At 40.6% G+C, this 16,401-nt stretch overlaps 1 protein-coding gene across 1 annotated transcript in view; it reads left to right on the forward strand.

Annotated features, from left to right (window-relative positions):
• Positions 1–16,401, forward strand: part of grin2da (glutamate receptor, ionotropic, N-methyl D-aspartate 2D, a) — a 190,880-nt gene that overhangs the window by 128,599 nt on the left and 45,880 nt on the right. Inside the window, exons 9-11 of the mRNA XM_067521543.1 lie at positions 4,687–4,892; positions 7,508–7,676; positions 12,234–12,387. Of these exons, the coding sequence (XP_067377644.1) occupies positions 4,687–4,892; positions 7,508–7,676; positions 12,234–12,387 (529 nt within the window). The remainder of the gene's footprint in view (positions 1–4,686; positions 4,893–7,507; positions 7,677–12,233; positions 12,388–16,401) is intronic.

Below are 16,401 nucleotides of genomic sequence, written 5' to 3' on the forward strand. Positions count from 1 at the left end.
TTGGAAGCAGATTGACACTGTCGACAGGACAGGTCCCTAAGTGGGGATGTAATGTGTCAAAAACAAGCGCTCCTAGCATTTGTAGAGCAGACTGAGACTCGAAGTGAAAAGCCAAAGCCGTATGTCTGCGGCTCAAAAAAAACCCCCAAAAATTCCTGTTTGTTCTCGATGTTCACAATGTAATAATTTACTACAGAGAACAAGCTTTGATACACAGAGTACACAGAGTATATGTGAAATATCAACTTCTCCTAGTAATCAAAACTATCTATATTTTTTATTTGTACAATAAACTTTTATACATGTAGAAAAAGTGAGTTCCATGTGATGAGTGCTTAAAGTAACAATAAAAGATCAGATGTACTTTGGGATACAGCTTATCTTCTCACTACATCACCTTGTTGAAGCTGCAGGTGTCAGTAGGGTTTAATTTTTACTTGTTAATTAATGAGACAGTTTAATCCCTATAATAGAAAAAGTTGGAGTGCGCTCATTTGTCAAATACTGTACTAGTGCTCCAGGTTTTAGGCTCATTCCTGAGTTTAGCCAGCAGGTGTGACCTTGGGTTTCTGAACCATTTCTCCCCCACTTTGTCTTCGGTGCACACGGGTTTTCATGTTTAATTGGATTTAAAATTCTGCACTTTAGCGAGGCCTTGACTGACCCTGTTGTGGCTGCAGATGGTTCTAATATGGACGTATTGATTGTTGTCTGAGGAGCAACCTTTTTAAGTCACAGTGGATCAGATTATATTGACTAAATCAAGTGTTTAATTAAACTGTATTTGTTCTGGTTCAAGCTTAGTTTCATGCTTTCAAGGGTGTTGAATCTCTGTGGCTTGTTGGACTTTCTAAGCGACTTTGCTTGGCAACTAATTTTGTACTTCGCTTGTTTACTTACATTTACAACTGTGAAACAGGGTGTGAAAATAGAAGCAGAAGTCACTTAAAAGCACTAACGTATCCACCGCTGGCAGGAGACACATGGATGAATGCCTGGCCACTGATGCTTCACTGTCCGTAAAATGGCTGACACTGCTGTGTAATCACTACAAGTGAGCAATGGCTGTGTTTTTTTTTCCTTTCTCTGCTGTCTTTTGGATTTCCGGGCTGCACTGCCCATTCCTTCTCCCCCTGACATTTCAAAATTGGAGTTGAGTGCTGTAACTTTTTAGCATTCAGGGAAACAACAAGGACGAAAATTAGTCGTGCCGGTACTTAAAGGGCCTTGACTCCTCCCTGGATGAGCGACATCGCTGGGAAACAAAACAGAAGCCGGGATGGTGCAGGTCTGACTGAAATAATTAATGACACACTGAAAAGGATAGAAGCAGACACAAAGTCCAGACAACAGGAGACTCAACCATAATAATAATTTGAAGAAAAACAATTGGGAAACATGGGAAACAAATAGAACTTTATACTCAGTGTCGAACGTTACAAGGCTACAGAACCAGCCCCCCACCCCAAAAAAAGAACACATTCAGAGAATCCACCCTAAACGTGGGGCATCTGATTCGTCCAATAACAATGTCACAGTTGTAACTGCTAATAAACTTCTAAAACAATAAATGTGAGGCATAATTTTAATCGAGGGGAATGATTGAGCTCATTCTCTACCTTTAATGCTCAGTCTCTGCTGAAGGAAAAAAAGTTTATTTGATTTGTTTAAAAGGAGACGCAGAATATGAGAATACAGTATATTCTTCAAAATAAAAGCACCACAGGCCAAGGTAGCCTGATTTCAATGCTTAAAGGACAGTTTCACTTTTGTTAAATCACCCCCACCCCCTGCACCACACCGTGGAGGCTCTGAGCAGCTCCTTACGCCCCCAGTGTAAGATGGAGCGCTATCACAGGTTGTTCCTCCCTACAACCGTACAACACATCAGTACAGTGGTTATTATGGGAGAAATGTTTGTGTCTGTTATGTAACTTTTGTGCTCGGGTGCAATATTCTTTTTAATGCGAGGTTTTTAAGGCATGGTGCAATATCGAGCGCTTGTCTTTTCACTGGATTTTCCCCTTTGTGGGATCGGTAAAGTCTTGTCTTATCTTGGATTCCCAGTATTTCCCAGTTGAGCTGCAGGGGAAGAAAAGTCGCCAAAACAGTGAACACTGAACTTAACGTGCTGCAAATGGAAGACATCCACCTGCTGTGACAAATCTGGAGACGATTGGAAGTTTTTCATAGTTTACAGATAAACATTTATAGCACTTTTGCACAGATGGAGGACTGTGAACCTCATTTACATAGGAAGCATCTTTTAGAGGGTTAATTTACAGTCAAAGCAAGAAAAACCTGTTTCACTGTTCATATGGGCGGCTGACTGCTGCTTTAAGGGTTTAAAAAGTGAGCCTAATGTAACTTATGTAATGTAACTTTTTCATTCTTTGCATTAGCAGGTCCTCTGGTGCTCAGGTAGTGATGAGCTTGACTTTTGTTAGAACAGACGAAAACATAAAGAAAATGACATATCCTGCTCCAAGCTACAGAACCTGTAAAGCAGCCGGGTTGAAATGATTCATGTGAACGTATTGACAGTGGTGTAGCAGATTTGATTAGTGATCCTTACAAGAAGTTGGGAGCGATAACTGCGAACACAGTGATTCGACAAGTCAGTGCATTTTAGTGTGGATTTTGAATTATCGATTCCTCCAAGGTTAGCACCTGAAACAGTTGAGTCATCCGAGCAATGCACCTGAGATTACTGACTGTAATGGAAATGTGTCATGTCTATCTTCTGTCGTTACAAGATTAAAAATGATTAGGACTTGTTTTCAGTCCTTTAATAGTAAAGAAATTGCAGTATATACAGTATAATATCTGTGTAAGTGCTGCAATTCTACTCCATTTTGTTTACTGCAAGGTCATCAATGAGCTTTTCATCCAATCTTTCGTAGTGTATGAATATGCTTTTGTTATTTTAAAGTTTGATTTATGCTAGTGTGAGTCTGAACCTTTTGATAAAAATCACAAGGTCTGTCTGAGCTCCATGGTAACAGAGAAGCACAAAAGATGAAATCTCGGTCCATCTCTCTGCTGTCTGCTGGGCTGGCAATGCAGGCATTCATCCCTTGTCTGTGTGCGTGCTTTTAAGTAGTGGCAAAAAGCGTTTACTTCAGTTAATGCCGAACATGTTAGAGGGGTGAACTGGAGGACAAAGAAGCACAGGCAAGCAAATTGTCATGCTGTTCCATAACGATGGAGCTGGCTCTTATTATTTATGCAGCAGAGAGACTGAGGGACCACAGCAGAAACACAGTGAAAAACAGAGAGTGAGGTTGGTCCAAATGCCAGGTGCTGCAAAGAATTATTTTCTATTAACTTTGCTCTTTTTTGCATCTCTGGCTCTTGTGCTGCTGTGCTAAAGTGGCCAGAATGAATAGTTATTAATAACAGTGTGGACGTGAGCTGTTTTCTATATTTATTGTAAATTCCCTTATGGGGTAATTAATGCTGCCTGTAACTTATAGCTTTGCTTACTTACCAAGTGGAGAGTTGTGCATCTCTCAGTTAAATCAACCAATTTATCAGAAGACATTTGTTGTTTATTGTAGTTATGGATTGACTGCTGAGTCCTGTGAGATCAGGGGGACCCATGGGCCAGAGCCTCAGTCTGAGCCCAGGGGTCTTTTACTCATGATCTCAAAATGGAATTGCAGCGTAAAGACATGAACTAACTGCTCATTAAACTGTAAACGCCAGCAAATACACCTTTTTTTTACAGGTTTTAATACTTGATCCTCATGTAACATTTTGTAAATAGTGTTGTCCATATGATTTTATATATTTATATTCTTTTGGCCTTACAGGTTTCAACTGAGTGGCTCTTAATTCTATTCATCGTCCACGAAGGCCACAAAGGCCGTTATGTCTGTAAAATCCCTGGAAGACTGAGGCCGCCTGCTCCATTATTGTCAAATCAATAAGCTCCTTTAGTTTGCAGGTTTCTTTACTTTCCACTTCATTAAAAGTATCTTTTTCACAGAGTCCATGGCCACTGCTACTGTGTCTGTCGGTGTGCTACCGCAGGTTTTATTCCATCCACCTTCCAATGCCTTTTTTTTCTGGGCAGATCTATAACAGATGCAGAACCAATGCCAATAGAGGACTCACACATCTGTAGCCATTTTATTCACTTTCTATGGAGATCGAGATACAGTATTTTCTGCAATAATAATTCCTATTTTTGCATTACAGTGTCCCAACAGATCAAGTTCCCATTGTAATTTAGATTTAGTGTAGCTACAGGCGAGGGATACACTATTAGATCCTGCGCCTTTGTCTGTTACAATATCTTCAGTTTATTATCTGAGTTTGTCTCCTTTTAACACTGCTCCCTGAAATGTTCCAAATAAATCAAGGCGTGTACCTTTAAAGTGAAAGTGTCAGCTACTGCAAAAGCTGTTTGTTTTAACCTAGCGAGCGTGGAATTGCATTGAAATAATTAGCATAATAACAACTGAATTTAAATTAAAAACATTAAAATGAGATGCTGAAGTGTTTAACAGAATATCGAAGATATTCATAAAAGAACCAGGCGATTTAATTTGAATGGAAACTGATTCTATTTGTTGTTCACAGAATGACTCACATACTCTATGCAAACACCAAAATGCTACAACTTACATGTGTGATCAGCTGTTGTGCCTAAAAGCTGCACATCTGGTTTTGCCCACCCAGGTTGGATGGTGGGAGAACGGCCACCTGCGTCTTCGTTACCATCCCTGGTCACGTTACGGCTCCTTCCTGAAGCCCCTGGATGACTCCCAGCACCTGCGAGTGGTCACTCTGGAGGAAAGGCCCTTTGTGATTGTGGAGACCGCTGACCCTGGCACCAGCTCCTGCATCCGGGACTCCGTGCCTTGTCGCATGCCGGTCAACTCCAGGTAAAACCCCACCACCCCTGGATGTCAGATGCTTCAAAATGTTTTCACTTCTGTGTTTGCTGTTTTTAGTAACCAAATGTGTGCAAAATAAGCCAATTCTCATTCAGGCATCAAAAAAATGTTGCTTTTTCCAGTTCTTCTGCCCTTTTTTTGATGATCGAGATCCCGGTGCTTTCAGAGTAGTACAATAGAAACCACAACCCCAAATTTTAATGCCTAAAACAGACCCAGAGTTGGAACAGACATACCAAGTTTTTATCACCACTCAGCAACAGGGTCATCATACCTGTCTCTGATTGGCCAGTACTCTTGTCCATCGCTTTAGGCATGAGGACTGAGATCGGTCAAGGTGAGAATGTCAGGCGATCACAGGCAGAGTAGGCGGAGCCTTCACTGAATAGAGGTGCGGAAAACCTGCATTCAAAAGAAAAGCAAAAACAATCTTGCAATAAAAAGGATGTAGATTCACAGTCCATCCAGAAAGTATTCACAGCACCTAAGTTTTTCCACTTTCTGGTATGTTACAGCCTTATACCAAAGTGGATTAAATTCATTATTTTCCTTAAACTTCTACAAAAAATACCGCGTAATGACAAAGTGAATGCTTTGCTTTTGTGGACAACTTTTAGTTTGAAACTACAATAGTGAGGACATCTAAAGGACTGTTGAAGGGAGAAGACGTAGTTCAAGTGTCGATCTGAGAACTAGGTCTGGGTTTGACATTCAGGTGAACTGAGAATGCTGTTGTAGTAAGTGTGTATATTCTGTGCTCCTACTTTATCCAACACAAGCGTCTTGACATGGCCAATTGGAAGATAACAAGTTTACTCTCCATCAATTTTCTTGGCTGAAGAAAACGTTTGCTCTCCTGATAATCTGCCCACTTTGACTCACTTTTTTATCTTTTAAGATTTTTTTCCTCTCTTGCCTTTTGCTTTATTATGTAATAAACATTTTATGGACTCACTCTTCCATTCGTTAGTTTTATTTTTTTCCCCGACCTGACAGAGCTTGTTCCCCTTGATCTTGCTGCAGCACCAACTTCAGAACTTTGTTCAGTGCCTAAAATGAAGACACATTTAACAGAGCTAGTCACAACCACGGAACCTTTTACTGCATTTTATACGTAGCATTTCTTTCCACAGTAAAGTACAGTACTAACAAGGAGTAACTTGAGTATTGGGCTTATATACAGTAGGTGTTTAAATCCTTCATAACATCAAAGTGTGTATTAAGATATTGGTACATTACTTGAGTATTTCCATTTTAAGCCCTTTATACATCGACTTTTGTTTATCTCAGAGGGAGATACAGCACTTTTTACTTCACTACATTTATCGCACTACTGTTGTTACTAGTTGCTAGCAAACAAATGATTACAAAAAACAATGGAGCATGTGACCCTCCACACATTTACCTAAAGTACATTTCTATCAGCACCGATCAGCAGACATATAAAGTTAGAAACTAACAATCTAAAAGTGTTTTAAGCCTGTGACCGGGTTGAGCATTGCCACTCTACATCTACACAGCCCCATAGATACGTAGTAAAATGTGATACATTGTTTACAGACATGGTACAAGTACACAAACTCAAAACTAAGTAAGTAAAAGTACAGGTATTGGCCTAAGAAAATTCTCCACTATAGGTAACACTTCAAATCTTTCACTTTATTAAAATTACTAAATAGATGAACAACATTTTACTTGAGTAGAAAACTAAAAGTACTGATTGCAGTAATTATAGCTAAACATTTATAGTACTTAATAAAAAAAAAAAACAAGGGTCAAACGTCACAGGAGCTAATTTTCACCACTTTATGTGCTGACATGTGGATTTACTACTTCATTATATGTTTACTAAAAGTATTTTTTATTAGAACCACCAAGTGGTATTAATGTGATTGGCTGATTGGTCTACAAAAATGTTCAGGAAGTACAGAGCAGTTCACACCTCTGACCTCACGTGGGCTGGTGGTAAAACAATTTATCAAATTGCACTGATCGTGTTGCTAGGTGACGGCACTGAGAGGCCGCCACAGTTAAGTGTGCGAGGGACCACAAAGTGAAGAGCTGATGGAGGGCCCTGCAGCCACTTGACGCGAGTCGCCGAAATGCACTTGTGTTCCCATATGTGAGACATGCTTATGATGCTCTCAGGGTGAAGTGTTCAGTGGATGGAGCCACCGAGGGGGGAACGTGTTAAGACACTGGGGCAGGATTTAGTCTCTTTTAGGCAAAAGCTAAGAGCACGGAATCAGATTTTAATGCTTTTTTTAATAATGCAGCACTTTTCCTCCTGAGCTGTCTGACCTGTCGAGCTTTGCATCTGTAAACACAACAACTCAAGCCGTCAGGATCGATCCACTCGTGCCCCCTTGCCAATAATTCATACCTTCCCTGTCTTCCCCTGTGTCCAGCTCCCCCATGTTACATCCTCACTGTGTCCCTTAGCTGTTCATTGTTTTCTCAGGCCCATAGCAGCTATTTCTTTTTTCTTTCCAGTTTCTTCACAGCAAAGCATCTAGGTCAAGACGCCCTTCATCAAACATTGTAACAGCTCATTAAAAACTATCTTCCTGTGTTCACAATGTCACTCGTTTGTCTTTTTGCAGTTTGGTGGTGGAGGGTGCCATGCCCATGAAGCACTGCTGCAAAGGCTTCTGTATTGACGTCCTGAAGCGGCTGGCCAAGATTGTTGGCTTCACCTATGACCTGTACCTGGTGACCAACGGGCGGCATGGCAAGAACATCGATGGGGAGTGGAACGGCATGGTCGGAGAGGTAAGGGTGCCCGTTTCACTTTGGCGTTTTAACGACCTCCATCTTTTAGAAAGAGAATGATTTGTTGGTGATTTTAGCAGAAAACCAAACCAGATTGCTTTGTTAAATAAGTGGTTAGAATAGTAATAAGCTGAGATTTCCAATCCTGCCTTTGAGTACTTGTACTCGTAAAACCTCTTTGATATTGCACCTGATACCACAGTAACATTGACGTGTAGGTGAAAAATGGTTTACAGATATTTTGAAGATAAGTAATTTATGATGGAAAAAAAAATAAGGCTAAATGCAAGCTCTGCTGTGCTAAAGTCCTAAGATCCAGGTACTAAGAGTCAAACTAACAGTAGCCGCCATATTTGGTTTGGCCTAAGAGCACGGGAAAGTTTACGCTCTCACAGGATTTGCTGAACCGCAAGGAATTAATGAGGATTTCGCTGGTTTAGTACTTGCATCAGTACTCATTATCCATACTCACATTTAATTACTTAAAACATTTTAAATATAAATTAATAGCAGATTATAGTGTGTTGTAAATCATCGTATTACATGTTTCTCACACCAATCAATGGACTGTTATCAGCTCATAAAATGGGTTATTACTGATTATTACTGAGGTTATACTGATCACAAGCAGGACCCCTTTTTGTGATATTGTAGTTGTGGTTTCATTTATTCTGATCATTGGCATCATCACAGGTTTTATTCTGTGCTTCTTTTTTTTTTCCCCTGTTGTGTTTACAAAAAGGGGTTTTGATTCGAGGGCTCCCGTGAAATTCGTTTTATCCTGCTTCAAATCCTTTAAAACGCGACCCAGCAAGAGAGGATTGGGCCAGAATCGAAGCCGTAGTGAGAAAATATGGAGGGGGGCTGTCAGGGAGATTAGTGCTGGAGCAAGTGAGAGTGAAAAGACTGAGAGGCTGCTCATACATGGCTCTGTGTGTGTGTGTGTTGGCAGATAGTCTGCTGTTTCCATGATGCCAATCCCCCTCTGGTGGCTGGATTAATGAAGTTGGTTTAACATGGAGTAAGACAGGGGCTGCAAACTATCACAGTGCATGAGTTGTGATCTTGTTCTAGCTTTGTGAGCCCATTTTAAATTTAGAGCGAAGCGGAGAAGACATAATTAGAAAATGAAGACATGATTTTCGGTTGCAGACTTTGCTTTAGAGTTAATTAGAAACAGGGTAGTACATTTACATGGAGTAGAAAACTGTGCTCATAAGGAGACTTCTAAAAAAAAAAGCAGCTTTCACGATGGTTCAGAAAACCTACCCGATTACCTGTGGATGTCAAAGTGCATGCAAACAATATGGCATGCGGGAGAATGCGAGACTGCTCACACTAAGCAAATGTCTTGAAATGTGTGACCTGAGGGGATGCTGGGCTAGTTACGTACTGTAAAATATGTGTTTTATTAAGACATATCGGTCGCAGTTCATCACCTTCTCCCATCGTTCTGTTCTATTCTTCTTTTTAGCTGACAGTGGCTCATGTCGGCACATAGCAGTCATGTCTGTAAATATCAGGAGGCTGATCAGACCGATGGATGGCAGCCGCCACTGCACCAAATGTACAGTCAATTAGTAATTAGGTAGCTACATATGGATGGTGTGTGTGTTGAATTCAACATGTATGTTACTGTATCGACCCTTTGTCCTCCCACGGCGTCACATAATGAGGATTCATAAGGCATCAAATTGCGTCGCTTTTTAGATCTGTTGTCATCTGATATTGGCCTTACAGGAACCCTCTGCTTCAACTCAAAACCCCCCACACAAAAACTGTGTGGGGGGTTTGGCACAAAAACCTCAGGCTAACATTAGGTTATAAGTTAAATTACATAAAAACAGAGACAACAGCACACATGCACGTCCTTACTATAGTTACCACGTGCACCACGTTGTGTTAACAATATTGTTGCACAACATCTCACACTGTTTGAGTCGAACCCTGGTCTCCGAGGGGAAAAGTCCTGGGACATGTTGTTCTTCACTATTTAAAGTGTCGTGGTGATCGTCAGGGTTGCAGTGAGGCCTCCTCCTTCAAGGTAACCAGACGAGGTCACGGGGAAGAAAACGCGTGTGTGTGCTCGTGTTATTATTTGTTGACGGTCCTGATGTTGTTGTTGACAGGAGTCAGAGATGCAGGTGGTGTCTCTCTGTCTCTGTCTCCGTCTCCGTGTCTGTCTCCGTCCGTCCCCAGCTGCCTCCTGCCCAGCGTCTGTCAGTTACTCATTAAGTCACTTAATCATAGCGGCAGCAGAACATGTGTGCACAGGGACGGCTGAGTTTGGTTGAAAACTGGTGTAGCTCATGTCGCCTTGTCCTTGGCTGTTCTTGCCAGGCAGGAATTGTTCGTTGTACCTCGTCTGCCACTTCTTTCCCGTTCTCTTTGCTGCCATTGGATTGTTTTCTCTCAACTAAACTACTCTCATATTGTGACAGTTAAATTTCACCACAGCCCGTGTGTGTCACTGTGTCTCAGACTTGTTCTGTCCTTGCGCCTGCATTGAAAGCCCACACTTAGACAATCACTTCGGCTATTTCTCCAAATGTCATTCTGCCTCGCGCTTTTTGCTTTTTTTATGATAAATGCCTCCCAATCAGACGGTAATTTGCAGTGTCCTTAAAACATTTCTCGTGCTCAACTATGAATCAGCCTGGTGTAACAATAATTGTTGTTTCCTGGCTGAACCCTATGGAGCGGGGAAGCTCTTCCTGAATGAGTCACAGGTGTTACTTTCAGACTTGGCTATATTCAAATATTTGTAATGACCTTTGAATTAGATTAATCATCATGGAGTGATTGATTGTGACAGGCAGAGAAGGAACTAATCACACGGTATGAGAAGTTTAAAACCTGTGCATCATCCCACTCTTGTGGGAACGTGGACTAAAGTGTTTCCAAAAACCTTCAAAGACAAACTATTGATTTTAAGTTTAGCAGTTTACTGCTGCCCTTTGCCCAGAGAAACATGAGTGAGAACACAGTGTTTCAGCAGCACATTCCCTTCACATCTTCTTCAGGGCTGCATTAGTGTGTCTCCATTATGATATGAGTGACGCTTTGATATCCAAAGACGTGAAACATGCTTGTCACGTGCCATCCATCGAAAAGGACATTTAGCTATATTGAATTACTGCAATTATGAGGTGAAGCCATCAAGCATAAATTGATTGGAAAACCAGCACAGACTTGCTGCCAAATGTCAACGTTATCTTTGTGTTTTCTCGTTGCTTGTCATTGCAACAAGTGTCAGCGTGCAAATTCTGAAAACTCAGACCTTTTACAGTTCAGTGCAAATGACAACGGTTAACAAATCTGCACTATAAACTACGTTACTGAGCTGAAACTGCACAACGTTACCCAGAACCTGGAATTTTCTGTCGACTCTTAATTAGGTCACGATTGCACGGAGGAGCACATTTTACTCACAAAGATGTCTGTGGAGATTCTGAGTCACTCAGGTCCTGCTCTTTCCACAAGTGCTATTTGGTGGCACCTGAACACGCTTGAGGTTATTGAAGACATGACACCTGTTCTTTCAGAACTGGAAACACTTCGACAGTGAGAAATGAAAGAAATAAGTCCAGTTGCCAGTAGGCAGCATTTGTAGAAATATTTAGAAGATTTATGTATAGCAGGGAGACTGACAGGGAGAGTATAAAGGACTGGTTTAAAGTCTGTTTGCTAAGTATTAAGCTATGCTCTGCTACACACCCAGATGCTCTGCCCCTTATCAAGTTACAATAAATGAGAATGCTGCAAAACTTACTAATAAATAGTTGTAAGTCTCTGATTGGTTAGAATGTTGAGCCTTGACCAAAAACCAGCAAATGCCAGTTCAGTTCGTTTCCCTGACTTCATCCCCATCTTCCGGCTTCTGGCTGACTGAGTGCCTCTAGTCCAGGTAATAATGAGGACAGGGATAGCTGCAGGGGTTGCTGGGAAACAACCAGGGTAGTGGCTTCTCAAGTACTTATTCAGACATATGCTTCATAAAGTTCCAGACTGGATTTGAACCCAGTGTATCAGTTCTACTTCGGCTCTCCAACAGTGGCAAAGATGAACTCATCCCATTAACCCCCTCCCTCTTTGACTGACAGGTGATAAAAGAGAAGTACAGTAAATTCATCAAACTTTAAGGTGGCAACAAACAGAAAGCAAGACCTTAAAGAGTCTGCAAAAGGCCTTCAAAAAACATACCAGAGCCTTTCACAGATTTTGGGGCCAGGCCAGGACTCAGAATAATGAGTGTCTGGTGAGTAGCCAGCTCATCTTACCTCCACAGTCCCTCGGCTTCAGGCAGGTAACCTCTGTTTCCTGTCAGGTAATACCAAACAAAGCTGTGAATCCCCCCCGCTACCTCACCCTCTGACCACTTGAGTCTCATTTAGAGATGTCAGAGCGTTCCTGCATGCCAAGACGAAGGAAAACCAAAATGCATGTGAAGCACGGGCTAAGGTGAAGCTTTGCAGGAGTGTTGAGCCCTATTTCCTTCAGCAGTTCCATAAAAAGGTTGCTGTCGTTTTGATTTCATTACAATGTCTTGTTTTCCAGGTGGTATCCAACAGGGCTGACATGGCCATTGGCTCCCTCACCATTAACGAAGAGAGGTCAGAGGTGGTGGAATTTTCCGTACCGTTCGTGGAGACCGGGATCAGCGTCATGGTTTCTCGCAGTAACGGCACCGTCTCACCTTCTGCTTTTCTTGGTGAGTTTGTGTCCTGGTCTACGTTCACTTTGTTTGGAATCTGTTTCTCTGTAGAAATGCAAACGCTGATTAATAAATGCTAAACTTACCCAAATATGTGTACAGTATATTTATTACCAAAATAAATCCAGTATGACGTCTAAAGATTGTACTTTAAGGATTTTAACTACATGTGACTATATTTGTCAAACCCGAGCTCCTTTAGCACCTTCAGCTGAAGCGCCACTAAATTAGCCCATAAACTACATTGATTTTAAAGTTTAGTTCACAGTTTTGTTTTGTTTTTTAAGACACTGCAGGTTCCACATTGTACATATCGAATGCCAAACAAGTCATTAATCTCCTGCTTTCCCCCGTTAATCCGCATGCTCTCTGTGCCCAGTGGGACTTGGAGCTGCATTCGTAAATGCCAAGTGCCGTTTACGTCTCTAAATGCCGGCTGGCAATAAAAAACGTAATTAAAACGGGTATAAAACACCAGTAAAGTAGCAAGTCTCTCTAGTTGAGCATCTTGGCTCCCTTACACATAAAGGTAAAATAAATTAATAAGTAAAGAACTAAATATACATTGGTTTATAGTCACTCCCTTTGCAATTCTTCTCAATGGGATAAACATGAAATATTGTGCCAAACTACGTTCGGCACAGTTTCTGAGGTTTTAGATCAGTTTACATTTGCTCTTGTTGTTGTATTGTTTCACTCTTTAGAAACTGTAAATTCTAATAGGATGCATTGTGATTCGCCAGTCACGATTTTTTTTTTTAGAAACAAGTGACTTAAAGCCCAATTTCACTGCTAATGACGTTGCTAAAAGACGAAATCCATCCTAGTAAACTCTCTGCTCATCTACTGTCTGTTACGCTTCACCACAATTTCTGCACCGACTTCCAGGTATTAGTCTGTATCACATTACAGTAAATATTATTGCAAACCTGGTTAAAAAATATATGAAAAGATGAATTTCTGGCCTCTGACTCTAACCAATCGTAAGTTTGTCATATTCAGGTTTTGGACTAATTGTTTGGTTTGCTGAGATTCTTAACAAACTTAATATGTTTATTAACGGTGAATATAATGGTTTGTTTGGGAAGTTTGGGAATGAACCTAAATTATGTATAGTACTTTAGTATCCTCATATTTCCCTCACTCTATTTCCTCCAACAAGTCTCCCATAGTCCAGCAGAGAGACAAACCTTTGTAAGTTTCAAATTCTCTGCTTTAGTCATTTCAAGTTTATTTGTATACCAGCCTTAATCCTGACAGAGAAAAAAAAAAAAAAAAACTTAGCAGATGCTAAACTTAAAGCCAGAAGTCAAAACTGACTTCATGTCTGCAGCTTATCAGTTTGTTGAGTCTCAAAACCCGGGATTATATGTGTGCATTTGAGGGTTTATACTCTATGTGAAGGTGGGGAAATACTCCCCGGTATCATACACAGCAATAAATGGGAACAAGAGACGCACATCAACCACTGCCAACACAAGCTTAGTGCAGTTTTACTACATGGACATAAAGTGAAACACAAAGACAATTCAAAGAGATGTTTGATGGATGGAAGTAGGGCAGCAGATTCATACTGTAGAAAAATTATATAACTATTGTTACAAATACAGTAAATGTCCAATAAAATTCACGAAGAATATGTGGAGCCCACTTTGCTTTATACTGAAGTTAATTTAACTCAGGGGATGTCTTCCGTGTTCTGCTTCGTCATTGTATATTTTGAGTGAATTCTACAGTTTTGTATTTGTCACTGAGACATTATTTTGTCACACACGTTTCTGTGTAAGTTACAGTTAAACGTAATAGCGGTGAACTTTCTCACTCATATTATCAACGTGGAGAAACTTCTGCAAACGTCATAAGTCAGAAGAAAAACCTTTAGTGAGTCAAAGCATATGATGGGATCCCTCGGCTTTTATTACTGAGGGATAATGTTAAAGTATACAGAGCTTCCAAAGTATTGACCTGCTGTTATTTTACTGCTGGTGAGGAAAATCTTTCCAAATCCACTTTATTGCTCGGGTGTTTACCAGAAGCAAAGGTTTCTCGGTACACAATGTCCTTTGAACTGGGATAAAAATAAAATAAAAATCACAACCTACTGTATGTGAATATCTGCGGAAAAAGAACCCTCATGAAAAACATGTAGCAGTGTCTGTGGATGGTGAACATAGTTTTCACTGGACGTTACTTACAAATTCTACTTAGCCAAAGGCTTTAAAGATTCGTCTTAATGAGATTGTTAATGACCGTGTTTCAGACAGACCAGATCTGAGTGATTAGCAATGAATTATTCCCTCAGGACCACTGTGGAGTTACTGGATACTGGAATCCTGACAGACAGCTCGGATAGTAAGGTTTTCACGCTATCTTCCAGAGAAGCGCATGACATAAAATTACAGTTGAAGAGATACGTTTTTAACTCATGTTAAAATAGTTAACAGAGGATGATTAGGCCCATGATGTGAGCAGCAGAGAAAACAGTTGTGTGCGTGTCACCGTTACGCGTTGGAAACGGGGCGGAGCTATGTGAGATCTGGAGAAATCAGAGTCACAATCACTATCAGACATACTTTAATAATCCCTGGGTGGAATTTACTTTTGTCTCCATTAGCCCTTTGCAGCTTAGACAGCATCCTTCTGCTTGACACTGTTGTTAAAGTGTCCAGCTCCCTCCGTATGAACACAGTGATCTAAAATGATAATTTCCCACTTTCTAAAATCAACAGAAGTAGCCATTAACTTTCCACCACATGTATATTAGTTCCTTAAATCATTCACATTTCATCTGTGTTTGGGAGGGTTCAGGGGAGTCAGCTAAACAGGACTTTAAAATCCAAAGTGATGAAGACCGCTACATCTGACCAGGGCTGTAGTACATGTTTTTTAATTGTTTATTAGGCTATGATGCACTTAACAAGAATACGTTATCCATGATGCCCTTTGAAAAATCCATCCATGTATCCATTATGTAAACTGCTTCTCCCATTCACCATATCTAAAAATGAAAAAAAAAGAAAAAAGAAAAGTAAAGATACTTTCCATACGTCCATATGAAGACGCAGACATTTGAAGGAGTAACGTAATGTACTGCAGCAGCCCTGATGGCTTACATGACTATATACAGTGTTTTTAATGGTTGTGAATTATGGAAGAGGCCTTCTTTTGTCATTTGGGATGCGCTTCAAAAGGTTTTGCACCTTAAAGCCCATGCAGACTTTAGATTCAGTATTAAGAAATTGAGCTTCTTCTTGTTTTTTTTTTTCTTAATAAAGTGTGTTTTGGTGAAAGGTGGCCTCTCGTAAGATGTTACACCCGAATGTAAAATCTTTTTCATCTAATTCTGGACATTTCAAAGCATGAAACAGTGAAAAGATAGAGAGAGATCACAGAGCTGGAGGCAAAGAAGGACGACCAATGTGACCAGAAGTTGTTAGAGCAAATAAGACCCTTGTCGTGTACTAATACAAACCAAACACAATACAAGTCTGAGGGAAAAGCTCGTTGTTGATATTTTCAGACTTTTGAATCTGAGCTGTGTGTGTGTGTGTGGGGCCAGATGAGACAGTAACCCGTAGCAAAACGCCGTGTTGGCAGCATCTCAGGCGACTGCTCTTTAGATTCTCCAGCTGTGTCATAAACCTGCTCATGTGAACACGCTGTTGTGTATTGTTCCTCTTCCTGCTTTTTGCGCAACAATTTTATCTGTCATATCAGGCAGTCTCATAAAACGGAACCATTTTCCCTGAGCGTCTTTTCCCTGACTTAGCTTTTTTGCCTGCTTTGCACCTCACTTGAAAGCTGCCAAGTCACAAAACATGCAGTAGTAAATGTACAGTACTGTACTGTTAATGCACTGTTCTGCTACACACTGCATTCTCCATTTTCTATTTCAATTTGTTCAATTTGAAATGGAAGTCATGCAAACAGGTCTGGGCCAAACATGCCAAAACTCAGCGGACTCAGTTTTAAATTGGCGCATTTATTTTATCATAAAGATGAAATAATATT

Source organism: Channa argus, chromosome 1 (genome assembly GCF_033026475.1).
Source record: "Channa argus isolate prfri chromosome 1, Channa argus male v1.0, whole genome shotgun sequence".
NCBI lineage: Eukaryota > Metazoa > Chordata > Actinopteri > Anabantiformes > Channidae > Channa > Channa argus.